This window comes from Arachis stenosperma, chromosome 3 (genome assembly GCF_014773155.1).
Source record: "Arachis stenosperma cultivar V10309 chromosome 3, arast.V10309.gnm1.PFL2, whole genome shotgun sequence".
Classification (NCBI taxonomy): domain Eukaryota; kingdom Viridiplantae; phylum Streptophyta; class Magnoliopsida; order Fabales; family Fabaceae; genus Arachis; species Arachis stenosperma.
The window spans coordinates 94,943,695-94,957,606 of record NC_080379.1 but is presented as its reverse complement, the minus strand read 5'-3'; the positions used below and the strand labels follow the sequence as shown (position 1 = coordinate 94,957,606).

The window sequence follows — 13,912 nt, the reverse complement described above, 5'->3', positions numbered from 1 at the left end:
CTATCCTGACATACTGCATCTTAAAGGGAGGAAAAATCAACCTCTCACAACTCATAGCAGAGAGCATTCAGGAGATGGCTGAAGACACAAGCAAATCAAAAGTAGACTTGGTCACCCAAACACTATTCTGAGGCTGTGCAATAGGGCGGGGGTACTTTTTGAGGATGACGATATAGAGAAGGTAAAAGGAGGTAGGGGAATCACAAGGCGAAGCATGGAAGGTATTACTGATGATGACAATTAAGAGGAAAGAAGATCACAAGGAAGAAAAAGAAGACCGCAAGTGGAGGGAGAGCAAGCTTCTATTGCACTGGATTTGAGTCAAATGCAAAGAGCCATTGAAAAAATGTCTCAGCAATATTTGAGGCAACAGGAGCAGTATCTAAAGAATCGAGAGCAACAAGAGAACTGGCAGCGCCAAATGATGGAACGACAAGAGAAATGGCAGCAACAAATGATGGCTCAACAACAAGAATTTCAAACAAATATTCTTGATGGACAAAGGGAACAATCAGCATATTTTCGAGAATCATATAATAGATTGTCTTTGCGACAGGCCAAGTGTGAGGAATACACTCAGAATCTGTATCAGTGGAAGAACATATATAATACCATTGGGGAGCATAAACACATGGATAGAATGGAGCATGATATAGAAATCCAATCAAAGTTGGATTATGTAGTCCACAGCATGCCAGGATTGAACCCACAAATCAAGCCATTTGAGCAATACCAAGAGTTGGTAGACCATCAGAGAGCAAAAACCAAGCAGCATGCTGCACACATGCAGCATGGGTTGGAGGAGGCTGGACTCTCAGGTCTGATAGACCCTATTTGGGATCGAAGGTGCCCTGTTAAAGAACCTCAAGATGCAACTGACGTCGGGATTTTTGCCAGTATAGAATTTCATAAAAACAGTCGCGTTGTAGATATAGTTTCTAAACCGACAGAAATCCCTTCGTACAAACGTTTGGGTGTCACAAGTAACAAACGCCTTTAAAAATTGTTAACCGAGTATTCAACCTCGGGTCGTCTTCTCAAGGAACTGCAAGGGAGTATGTTCTTATTATTGGCTATAAAGGTTGTAATCGGGGTTTAGAAGATGAGAAGCAAGTGATTTAAATGAGAAGCAAGTGATTTAAATGGCGATTAAAAGTAATTAATAACTGTAAAAACAACTTTTGGCAAGGTAAGAGAAATTGGAAGTCCAACTTGATGATCTCTCTCAACAATAATGAAAGTTGTATCTAAATTCTACTTAGTCAACCTTTACCAGGGCAAAGGAAAGTCAAGGGACTAATTAAATTGACCTTTGAATCCTAATTATTTCTTAAGAAAAGGTTGGGATTATTTAAGTTCAGCTCAATTAGCAAGATAACGATTATCAATTATGTTGAGTTTAATAACTGTTGAGTTACTGAATTCTTAACCAGGACCAAAAGAGGAAAAAGTAAATTGCTAGAATAAAATATCTTCAAATCGTAAACAATGATAATCATAAATTAACAAGAGCAATAATAAACTGAAAATACCTCAATATCATTAATTCAAATAATAATCTGTAACATGGAATAATTCATAAATTAAATTATAAAAGTAAATGATCAATTCAAATGCTGGAATAAATAATCATAGAACTAAAATAAAAGAACTTTTAAACCTGGATCCAGAGTTACTCCCAAAACAAGAAGAAGTCCTAAATCCTCAGAGAGAGAGAATCTCTCTCTAGACTAAATCTAAATCATCGAAAACTAAAAATTGGCGAGCTCTCCTTGAATGGATGCTTTTCCTCACTTCATAACCTCTGTTCTATGCTTTCTGGACTTGGATTTGGGCCAAAAAGGGCTTTAGAACTCGCTGGGGCGTGTTCTGTAATTTTCTGGTGCGTGGACTCTGTCACGCGTCCGCGTGGGTCACGTGGTCGCGTCATTCGGAGCTTTTCCTTGCCACACGGTTGCGTCAGTCATGCGACCACGTCATGTGCGTTCTGCTTAAGGCGCGCGGTCGCGTCAGTCATGCGGCCGCGTCGCTGAATCTTCGCTTCTGGCACGCGATCGCGTCGTCCATGCGATCGCGTGAACACCAGTTTCCTTAAAGCTCCGTTTTGCTTTCTCCTTCCATTTTTGTATGTTTCCTTTTCCATCCTCTAAGTCATTCTGCCTTAGAAAATCTGAAACTACTCAACATACTAATCACGGCATCGAATGGAAATAAAGGTAATTAAAATAATTAATTTTTTAAAGCTTAGGAAACATGTTTTTCACAATACGACATAATAAGGAAGGAAAAGTAAAACCATGCAATTAATGTGAATAAGTAGGTGAAGGATTATATAAATCACTCAAATTAAGCACAAAAGAACTCACGAAATATGGGTTTATCAACCTCCCCACACTTAAACACTAGCATGTCCTCATGCTAAATCCAAGGTAAATAAATGAGGTTATAGTGATGGAATGTCATGCAATGCAACCTAATTTAAATGCAACTACCTAATGGGTCATGCATCATGCAACTCTAATTTATTCACTCATATATAAAGCTTACTTGTAGCTAAGTTAATTCACATTCCCAAGGAGTTATGTATATATATATATATATATATATATATATAGCCATCCCTTAAATAATAAAGCATTTTAGCAAATGAGATGGGGAAAGAAAACATTGTACAAACTTGCAAAACAATTAGTAAATTTTAAGCACAGATATATGTTGATGAGTGATTGAACCCTCACTGGATTTTGTGTTTACTCTCTAGTCACTCAGTGTTTATTGGGTTTATTCACTCTATTTTTTTCTTTTTATTCTTACTTTCTTATAGCTTTGTTTTTCATCTAACCAATCGACAATTATAGAATATAGTCGCACCAAAAAAATCATGAGGTCTTAATTAAGGTTGTAATGGGGCCAAGGTAAAGGTAAGGATTTATGTATAGGGTCAAGTGAGCTAATAAGTGAATCCTTAATTAGACTAAGATCTCACCTAACATACATATTCAGCAAGATAAAACTTCTTTACCTATTTTCCATATTATCCCACTTATTGTTTACATGCTCATATTTCACTTTTTATTTTTATCCCATGTGCATTGTTTTCATTGGGGAATTTCTTTTTGTATCCCCTTTTATTTAGATGCTGAAAAAAAAATTTTTTTTAATGCACATGGTAATTGAATAACTTTGATTTTCTCATGAGCATGCTTTCCAAATTTATTTTTAATTCTTTTTAATCTTCCTAACCCTTTGTTTCTATCACTCATGTTCCTACAAGGTTTCCTACATTTAACTCTATTCATAATTTTCTATCTTAAGCTAACCAAGGATTCACTTGGGGTTTTCTTTTGTTTTTCTGCTTAAGGCTAGTAATTTGACTAAATAGAATAAAGGGGTTTTAAAAGGCTCAAGGGGGCTAACAAGGGTGATGTAAAAGGTACGCTAATTTGGGGTAAGTGAGCTAAAATCAAATGATGGCCTCAATCATTCTCTTGGTATGTATCTATTCTATATTCTATAATTGGACATATAGATTAAAGCAAAGGAAAGAACATCAGAATAAAAAGAAATGTAACACACAGAAATAAAATTATGGTTTGAATGCAACCATACAATTAAGCTCAAGACTCACAGGCTGTGTGTTCTCTAACTCAAGTATCATATATCATTTATATATTGTATGCAGGTTTAGTTAAAAATTCCCATTATTCTCATAAAAAAAAATTATTTAGGGTAGCTTTTAAAGTTTTAATGTTCCTCCTTGATGAAATGTTGTCAGCTTAACTACATCATGTAATGCTATATACAAGGTTTATGGATTTAAATCTGATATGTTCAATTTCCTAGCTTACTTCCTTTTTATATTTTTTTCTATTTAAACTATACTATCTTATGCTAAAAAGGGTAAACTATACTAATTAATCCACTAATAAATCAGAATTGCAAACTAAACTAAATAACTAAAATAAACTAAATGGCTAAAATATGAACTAAAGATGCAAAATGCAGAAAATAGAGTAAAAATATATAAAAGCAATGTATAAGTACTCAGAGAATAACAGTAAAAAGAAAAATACAGAAAAATATCCAAAATAAAAGAAAAAGTATGTAGTGGTTCACCAAAATAAAAATGCCAGAGATGGCGACATCCCCACACTTAAAATGAAGCATCGTCCCCGATGCACAATCAAGTCGGGTGTAAAGGGGTGTCATCACTGGTAGGGATGGCAGCTGGAGTCTCAGTGGTGGTGGGCTGGGAGTCTGGCTGCTGTAGAGGTGGGGCTGACTGTATCGGGATCTCTGGATCCGCAGCCTCTATCTGGGGCATAACCTCCTGATGCGGGGCAGCCTGCCACGTGGCGACCTGCTGATGGGTCTCCTCCTGGAAATGAGTCGCTGCCTGGGAATGAGGCTCCTCCTCGTGCTCATCCTCCTCCTCCTCTGATGGCTCTGATGGAGTGTCGGGCTCGGAGGGGATGTCGGCGCCCTGTCTGATCATCAGCTTCAGATGGGAATAGCGTCGCTTGCTGCGGCGCTCTAATCTCTCATACTGGCGCCTGTTACGGTGCTCCATCTGATCAAGCTGGCGGAATAGACGGTGCACGAGGCGATAAACCGGCTCAGAGGCGGGTGGAGGTGCAGTGGTGGCAGTAGGGGCAGCTGTGGATGAAGAGGGTCCAGCAGACGGTGGGGCTGTCTCATCAGTAGCAGTGAAGGGTGGTGGTCTGTAGCCCAAAGCTACGAAGTTCCTGCTGTGAGAAATGATTTTCCTGCAATCCGCCGCTGGTGGTCTCTCATCGGCATCCTCCCATAGCACGTCAGCCCGACGGCCAAGCTGTGTAACTAGATACGAAAAAGGGAGGGTGCCTCGGACGTGGACCCTGACCATATAGTGCCGGATAAAACGAGGCAAGTACAGGTCCTTACCCTCCAGCACACACCAGAGGAGGGTAATCATGGCAACCGGGATCTCAGTCTCATGAGTACTCGGCATCACATAGTTGCTCAAGATATGATGCCATAGCCGAGCCTCATCATTCAAGTACACTCTCTTGATCCCTCTAGGCATGGTAGTGTCCTGACCCATCTCCCAAGGAACTGTCGGGTCGAGAGCTATCCGTGCCTTCACAGCATCCCAATCAAACTGCATCTGACTCATGTCCTCCTCAGCCTTTGAAAAACCATCAGGCTGATCGGATTTGGCTGGGAGCTGGAGGATGTCCTCTAAGGCCTCTTCAGTGACCAGAATTTATTTTCCTCTCAGGTTTACGGCATCTAGGGTGGTGAGGTAGTAGTTGCAATAGAATTCCCGGACCCAAGATGCGTTGACCTCTGTTAGTGTTCTTTCCAGAAAGAACCAGCCCCTTTACTTGATTTGCTCAGTGGTGTACTGCTGGAGGGCTTCTGGAATTTTTAGAGTTTGTTCCAGGTATAGATTTCTGGAGTTTGCAAAAGTCGGGTACTTCAGTTTACAGTACCTATTTGCAAATTTTATAGGATCAGTTGAAGGGAGCAGCTGGTCAGCTTTTTCCTGCTGTGTGAAGTTCTTCTCCCGCCATGAGGAATCTTGCATTAGAGCAATGATGGACTGGGAGGAAGCTCCTCTCTTGCGCTTGCCAGTAGCCTTGCCTTTGCCTTTCCTTTGTGAGGCAGACATCCTGAAAAACAGAAAACCAGGGAATGGATAAAATAGGAAAGCAAATAGGCAATTAAAACAAAGGAAACTCAAAGCATCAAGGGAGAATAAGGAAAATGAGGAAATGAAATGTGATGGAATTTATGTTAAATGGAAAAAAATCAATATGCGATGGTTAGAAAGTTAGAGGAAAGTGAAAATAATCAGAAAAGAGATCAAAAGGGTTAGTATGGTTAGAATTTTGAAAAAGAAATTAGTAAATTAAAATTAGTGAGTTAGTAAAGTGCGGGTTAAAGTAAGTGGCATAGAAAAATTCCATATAACAGTGATTCACAAGTAAGAATAGAAGTACTCATAATCGAACAAGAGAAACAGGGTGATGCTGATTCGAATAGAAATAAAAAAAAGCAAAAATTGGAATCAGTGAATCACAAATGCAGTTTATGAACCAGGAAATCAAAGAGGATAAGAAAGTCTGCCATAGCATTCATGAAATGGTCTGGGTAAAGCAGAGTAAAACAGAGTTCAGAAATGCCAAACCAAAACATGAATGAAAATAATTTTCAAAAAATTTAGGCAGCATTCCGGCTAAAATTGGATTGTCCCAGAAAATAAACAGCAATCATATCAGTTCATATGAATTAAAAGAAAGCAAGCTGCATGTACATAGATATAAAATAAACATAAAAACTCAATGTAAACAGCAGCAACATACAAGAAAGCAGCATATGAATCATGAATATAGCAGCAGCAGATTTGCACATAGGATAAAACAAAAGTAAGAACAGTGCAAGTAAACAGACCTAGATCCACGAACCACAGCCTAAGCTACCTAACAACCTAAAAATCCACTACAACATGCAAGTCTAGCTATCCTAATTATGAACATAAACAAAAAAGTGACGAATGGACAAAAATGGGTGCGTGTTGCGGAACCTGGTAAGCGGAAGGGGTGGAACAGGGGAGAAGGTGACTGCGGCGGCGTCCGTCGCGGTGGTGGTGCACGGCATCGCGGTGGCGGCGGAAGGGGGGTATTAGGGTTAGCGAGAGAGGAAGAGGATAGCGGAAGGGAGGGTGGTGGTTGCTGCTGGCTTAAGGGGATGGGTGGCGGAGAGGGGGGCGCGGCGGGTTGGCCGGCGGTGGAGGGCGGTGGCTGCGGTTGGCAGTGGTGGAGAGGGTGGAAGAAAGGAAGAAGGAAGAAGAGAGATGGGGAGGGGGTGGTACGGCGGTGGCGGCTGGGCGGCGGCGGCGTCGGGGTGGTGGCGTGCGGGAAGAAGAGAAGAGAAGGGGGAGAGGGTTAGGGGTGAAGGGAGGGCTGCGTGACTGATAGGGTTCGCGTGGCTGGGGGGGTTATATTATCGAATCCACGCGGCCGCGTGGAGCACGCGATCGCGTGGTTGGGATGAAAATGGGGATGATGCGATCGCGTGGGTCGCGCGATCGCATGAGAGGGGGAAAAGAGGAGTGACGCGATCGCGTGGGTCTCGCGATCGCATCGCTGGAATTTGTGCTAAACGCACAACTCCAGCGCCATTTCAGCGCAGCTCTCTGTCTCCATTTGGGGTGATATGCAATCTATGCGACGCGATCGCATCGCTCACGCGGTCGCGTGGTATTGGGATTGGGTAAGTGACGCGATCGCATGGGGCATGCGATCGCGTGGGCCAATTTGTGCGAAACGCACAAGAGCCGCACGATTCCAGTCCAACTTTCTGTTCGTTGGATCCTTACGCCGATATGTATATCATGCGGTCGTGTGGATCACGCGGTCGCATGGGTGGTGTTTTTCGCGATATGACGCGATCGCATGGGGCATGCGGTCGCGTCGTGCAACCCCTTTTTATATATATATATATATATGCATGAAAAATGCAGAATGCAATGATTAACATGAATGCTATGCATGATTCCAGGTTTAATAGATTAAAATGAAGAAGGAAAAAGGAAAGAAATCAACAAGAAATAAATTGAAAAAGAAGCGACCATACCATGGTGGGTTGTCTCCCACCTAGCATTTTTAGTTAAAGTCCTTAAGTTGGACATTGGAGGAGTATCCTGTTATGGTGGTTATGTTTAAATTCGTCCAAAAATTTCCACCAGTGCTTGGAATGCCAATAGCCTCCGGGGTCCCAAACTAGGCATGTGAAGCTTCTGAGCAGCTTTAAATATATTGTTCGGCTCTCGGGACGACAAATGTCAGAATAAACTCCAGGATTCCAAGCCTTGCTTTTAAATCCGCCTCCGTCTTGATCTACATGTCTCCATCCGGGCGGTTTAAAAAGTAGAATCTCACCGTGGTGACCAAACGTTCTCCGTGATCCATGCAATTGAGCATGATACCAATCCGTGTACTTCGAGGTGAAGCGTGGAACCTTATTGAACCTTATGCACCAGCTCTGAGTACAAGCCATTTCCCTCTTACTCTTAAAGCCGCAGAGAGCTCTAAGCTGGCCATCTGTTTCGAGCAAACCATATTCAAGTGAATAAGTGAAGTTATAAGTTAAGGATTGTACCCACTTGAAGCTTGTATTAGGTGGTAATGGCCTTAAGATAGGTATTTTTGGTGGTTCTGCAAGTTCTGTTTCCTTGTGCTCTTCTGTGAATTCCTCCACTTCTTTGCAAAGATCTTCAATTGTATCTGTATCCTGGTCAAAGTTTTCTATGTCTTCCTCATCACTCAAGTCATAGATTGGAGGTTGAGAGAAATCTACCTCCGCATCATCTTCATATTCACTTGGGGAAGATTCTTCGATCTCAGAGAATTCACTTGCGGACGCAAGTTCATCACCAAGAGAGCTAGACTTGTGAATATCATCATCAAGGGAATTTCCTTCTTGGATTATTCCGTCTGATTCCTCATAAATGACTTGCCTTGGAGATTGTACAGCATCTTCCTTAGCATCAACTGTAGCATCCTGGACGGAGTTTTCCTCAATTCTGGATTTCCATGGAAGTTCAGCATCGCCTAGATCTTCAACCAACTCTTCTTTTTGAACAATGACAGCTTCTTCCACTTGTTCTAGTACGAATTCATTCTCTGCCTTGTCCACTGGAGTCTCTAGTATTTCTTTCATGCTACGCTCTTCATCGGGTTGTCCACATGGAGCTGTGGTTGATCCTTGTATATTTGAGCGCTTAGTGGCCCATTGGATTAGTGCGTGCTCCAGTTGCTGAATGGTTGTTTAAAATTTAATTACTGTTTCTTTTAGGTGATCCTCTGCTTCGCGGTTTGCTGGACTTAGACATGATACATAGGGAAGTGGTGATGACTGGGAACGATTGGATTGGTATTGGGGTAAGGAAGGATCATATGATGGCGAATGGTGAAGAGAAGCTTGTGAGTGTAGTGGTTCGAGGTTATGTTGAAGGGATGGTTCATATGCACGGGGTGGGGCTTGTTGGTAGTTACAAGGTTGTCCACCATGTCTTTCAGCTGGATATGCGCGGTAGAATGGTCTTTGTCCAGGATATCTCGGAGGGTGTTGCTGCCAAAAGGGTTGATTAGATCCTCTTGGTTCCATCCATCCTTGATTGGTCTGACCTTGATGCACATTCCTGCTGTAACTTCTATTTCCTTTAACAATATTAGAACCAAACTCAAAGCGAGAGGGGTGAGAGTTCATAGTAGCAAATAAAGAAAAAAAAGGAAAAACGAAAATAAATAAACAAGCAAAAGAAAAAAAATATTTACAATAGCCAATAATAAGGCACACGTTAGCAGTTCCCCGGCAACGGCGCCATTTTGACGTCGGGATTTTTGCCAGTATAGAATTTCATAAAAACAGCCGCGTTGTAGATATAGTTTCTAAACCGACAGAAATCCCTTCGTACAAACGTTTGGGTGTCACAAGTAACAAACCCCTTTAAAAATTGTTAACCGAGTATTCAACCTCGGGTCGTCTTCTCAAGGAACTGCAAGGGAGTATGTTCTTATTATTGGCTATAAAGGTTGTAATCGGGGTTTAGAAGATGAGAAGCAAGTGATTTAAATGAGAAGCAAGTGATTTAAATGGCGATTAAAAGTAATTAATAACTGTAAAAACAACTTTTGGCAAGGTAAGAGAAATTGGAAGTCCAACTTGGTGATCTCTCTCAACAATAATGAAAGTTGTATCTAAATTCCACTTGGTCAACCTTTACTAGGGCAAAGGAAAGTCAAGGGACTAATTAAATTGACCTTTGAATCCTAATTATTTCTTAAGAAAAGGTTGGGATTATTTAAGTTCAGCTCAATTAGCAAGATAACGATTATCAATTATGTTGAGTTTAATAACTGTTGAGTTACTGAATTCTTAACCAGGACCAAAAGAGGAAAAAGTAAATTGCTAGAATAAAATATCTTCAAATCGTAAACAATGATAATCATAAATTAACAAGAGCAATAATAAACTGAAAATACCTCAATATCATTAATTCAAATAATAATCTGTAACATGGAATAATTCATAAATTAAATTATAAAAGTAAATGATCAATTCAAATGCTGGAATAAATAATCATTGAACTAAAATAAAAGAACATTTAAACCTGGATCCAGAGTTACTCCCAAAACAAGAAGAAGTCCTAAATCCTCAGAGAGAGAGAATCTCTCTCTAGACTAAATCTAAATCATCGAAAACTAAAAATTGGCGAGCTCTCCTTGAATGGATGCTTTCCCTCACTTCATAACCTCTGTTCTATGCTTTCTGGACTTGGATTTGGGCCAAAAAGGGCTTTAGAACTCGCTGGGGCGTTTCTATAATTTTCTGGTGCGTGGCCTCTGTCACGCGTCCGCGTGGGTCACGCGGTCACGTCATTCGGAGCTTTTCCTTGCCACGCGGTCACGTCAGTCATGCGACCGCGTCATGTGCGTTCTGCTTAAGGCACGCGGTCGCGTCAGTCATGCGGCCGCGTCGCTGAATCTTCGCTTCTGGACGCGATCGCGTCGTCCATGCGATCGCGTGAACACCAGTTTCCTTAAAGCTCCGTTTTGCTTTCTCCTTCCATTTTTGTATGTTTCCTTTTCCATCCTCTAAGTCATTCTGCCTTAGAAAATCTGAAACTACTCAACATACTAATCACGGCATCGAATGGAAATAAAGGTAATTAAAATAATTAATTTTTTAAAGCTTAGGAAACATGTTTTTCACAATACGACATAATAAGGAAGGGAAAGTAAAACCATGCAATTAATGTGAATAAGTAGGTGAAGGATTATATAAATTACTCAAATTAAGCACAAAAGAACTCACGAAATATGGGTTTATCAGCAACCAAGAAGAGGAAGAAGAAAGGAGAATTAAGCAGGAGCAAGGAGCACGACAATTAGGAGGTGGTGGAGTTTCTTTCATGTTTTTCAATTAAATAAGGATGATGCATACCTGAAACATGATATGCCTCCAAATGCTTTATGTTTTGCACCTTCATATTCTAAGTAGTTTTCTTACAAGTGATCTACATTATGCTTGTTATCAATCATTTGCTTAAATTCTGTTTTGTTCCCTTCTGCATTAATAAAAGAAAAATGTTTGAAACAAAAAGTGATTGTCCAATGTTGTAGGAATTAGAATGAAATTCAGTGGTGATACTTGTTTGATTTAATGATTAGCTCAATAATAAAAGCTACATAATAAAATGTTCCTTGAAGTGTGAATTAGGTTGCTACTATAAAACCTTTTTATTAATGAGCATCCCTTGAGAATGAAGCACAATAAAAAGAAAAAGAAGAGAAAAGGCAAGAATTGGCAAAGAAACAAACAATAAGGCTAGACACCAATAGCTTGGACCTTAGGACATATGCTTGTGGTGCCTTTTGTACTAGGATATGCTTGGACAATTAAGTTCTGATGAGTATTTTAAAACTTGGCCACTTGGATTAACTAATCTGGGATTGCCAACCGAAAGTCCATTATCAAGAGCAACCTAGTTACAAGGCATTTAGTAATCCAAAGAGATGCTGGGCATCAATGTTCCTAGGAAGAAATTATAAGCCAAGTGTCTGTGGTGAAGAAGTGTTGAGCAAAAATTGAGCCAAAAGGTTGCTGCAACACGTGCCACCAAGCTTTCATTAAGAAATAAGCTTTCTAAGCAAAAGAAAGAAAGAAAAAGCTAACAGGGATCAATCAAAGAGCAAGGCATTATAACAGCAACTCTAGTGAACCATAAAAGAGACATTTCATATCAGATAGCTAAGAATAAGTGAGCTACATTTGTCTGCATAAAACCCCATGAACCAAGTTCAATTATTTGCTAAATAAGGACATGTATGCTTCTCTATTTCTTTTCATTTCTTCTCATGTTTACTGCTTGCTTGGGGACAAGAAAGATTTAAGTTTGGTGTTGTGATGACAAGTCATCTTATGCTAACTTTTCAAGCATTTTTCACTTGTTTCATTAGGTTTTATGCACTTTCTTGCACTATAAGTATGTGATTTGGAGTGGATTTTCATGGTTACGTTAAATTAATCAACCATTATTTATTTGACACAAAATCATAGGATTCATGCTAGAATTAGTTGATTTTATTATTAATGTAGAGATCTTGTGAATTTGGTGATGCTTTGATTGGTTGTTTTAATTACTTGTAGGTGAAGAAATGATGAAGAAAAGAAAGAACCAAGAAAGCGTGCCTTATTAAAGCGTGGCGATCATCCAAAGGAGCAAGGGTCAGCGCTCAACCAAGGGAGCACCACAAGAGAGCGCTTGACCAAGGGAGCGCTTGACAAGGGTCAGCGCTCAAAGAGTGAGCGTAGCGTTCAAAGAGTGAACGCTAAGGAGCCCTGATAAACCACTATTTTATGGTTTATCTTGTGCTTAATTGAGTGGATTTTATCAACTCTTTACCCACTTATTCATACTATTTGCATGGTTTTACATTTGCCTTCCTAATTATATGCTTTGATTGAAAACATGCTTCTTTGGCCTTAAGTTCCCTATGTTAATCCTCTCTTATTACCATTAGATGCCTTGATATGTGTGTTAAGTGTTTTCAGATATTATAAGGTAGGAATGGCTCAGAGGATGGAAAGGAAGAATGCAAAAATGGAAGGAATACAATAAGTTGGAGAAACTGCTAAGCTGTCCAGCCTGACCTCTTCGCACTCAAACAGCTATAACTTTAGCTACAGAAGTCCAAACGACGCGGTTCCAATTGCGTTGGAAAGCTAACGTCCGGGGCTTCGATTTGATATATAATATACTAGAGTTGCCCTGATGCTAGGCGACGCGAACTCGTGATTCACGCGGACGCATCGCATCTGCGAACTTCAACCCGCGCGACCGCGTGGGCGACGCCTCCGCGTCACTTGGCCGCGACCTGTACGGACCAGAAAGCGCTGGAAGTGACTTCTGAGCTGTTTCTGACCCAGTTTTCGGCCCAGAGAATACAGCTTAGAGGCTATAAAGTGGGGGAATGCATCCATTCGTGATCATGCTCTCATAATTCATAATTTTAGTTTTAGATGTAGTTTTTAGAGAGAGGGGTTCTCTCCTCTCTCTTAGGATTTAGGTAGGATTTTTAGAAATTAGGATTTAATTCAACTCTTCATCAGGTTCAATATTTCCTTTACTTTACATTTATCTCTTAATTTAGATATTACTTTACATTTATCTCTTATTTTAGATACTATGCTTTTATTGGTATTTGATTTATGTTGCCCAATTAGCTTATGAACTTTTCATGTTAGGATTATATATTTCTGAGATGTTTTTAGATTTATGATTTCAATTTCTTGTCCTTTTGGTCTTGGTTAAGAAATCAGTAACTCAGGAGTTATCTTAGCTTAACATAATTGATAACTGTTATCTTTGCTAATTGAACTGAACTTCAATAATCCCAACCCTTTCTTAGGAAATAAATAGGATTCGAAGGTCAACTAATTAGTCCCTTGACTTTCCTTTGCTTTAGCAAAGGTTAACTAAGTGGAATTAAGATTCAACTTTCATTATTATTGATAAGAATAACTAAGTCTGGACTTCCAATTTCTTGTACCTTGCCAAAGGTTTATTTTACAGTTATTATTATTTTATTTTACTTGTCATTCAACTAACCTTTTACCTTAATCCAAAACCCCAAAACACACTTTTTCATAACCAATAATAAGAACATACCTCCCTGCAATTCCTTGAGAAGATGACCCGAGGTTAAATTCTTCGGTTATCAATTTTAAAGGGGTTTGTTACTTGTGACAACCAAAACGTTTGTACGAAGGGATTTCTGTTGGTTTAAAATCCATATCTACAACGCGACTATTTTTATAAAATTCTTTACTAGCAAAAATCCTAACGTCAAAATGGCGCCGT

General features: G+C 39.9%; 1 protein-coding gene across 1 annotated transcript; it reads left to right on the top strand.

The window, feature by feature from the left end:
- Window positions 1-6,513: 6,513 nt before the first annotated feature.
- LOC130966417 (glycine-rich RNA-binding protein 7-like) lies at window positions 6,514-6,933 on the top strand. The gene has a single exon (XM_057891215.1). The coding sequence runs from the start codon at window positions 6,514-6,516 to the stop codon at window positions 6,931-6,933; it is 420 nt and encodes a 139-aa protein (XP_057747198.1).
- The last annotated feature ends 6,979 nt before the right edge of the window (window positions 6,934-13,912 follow it).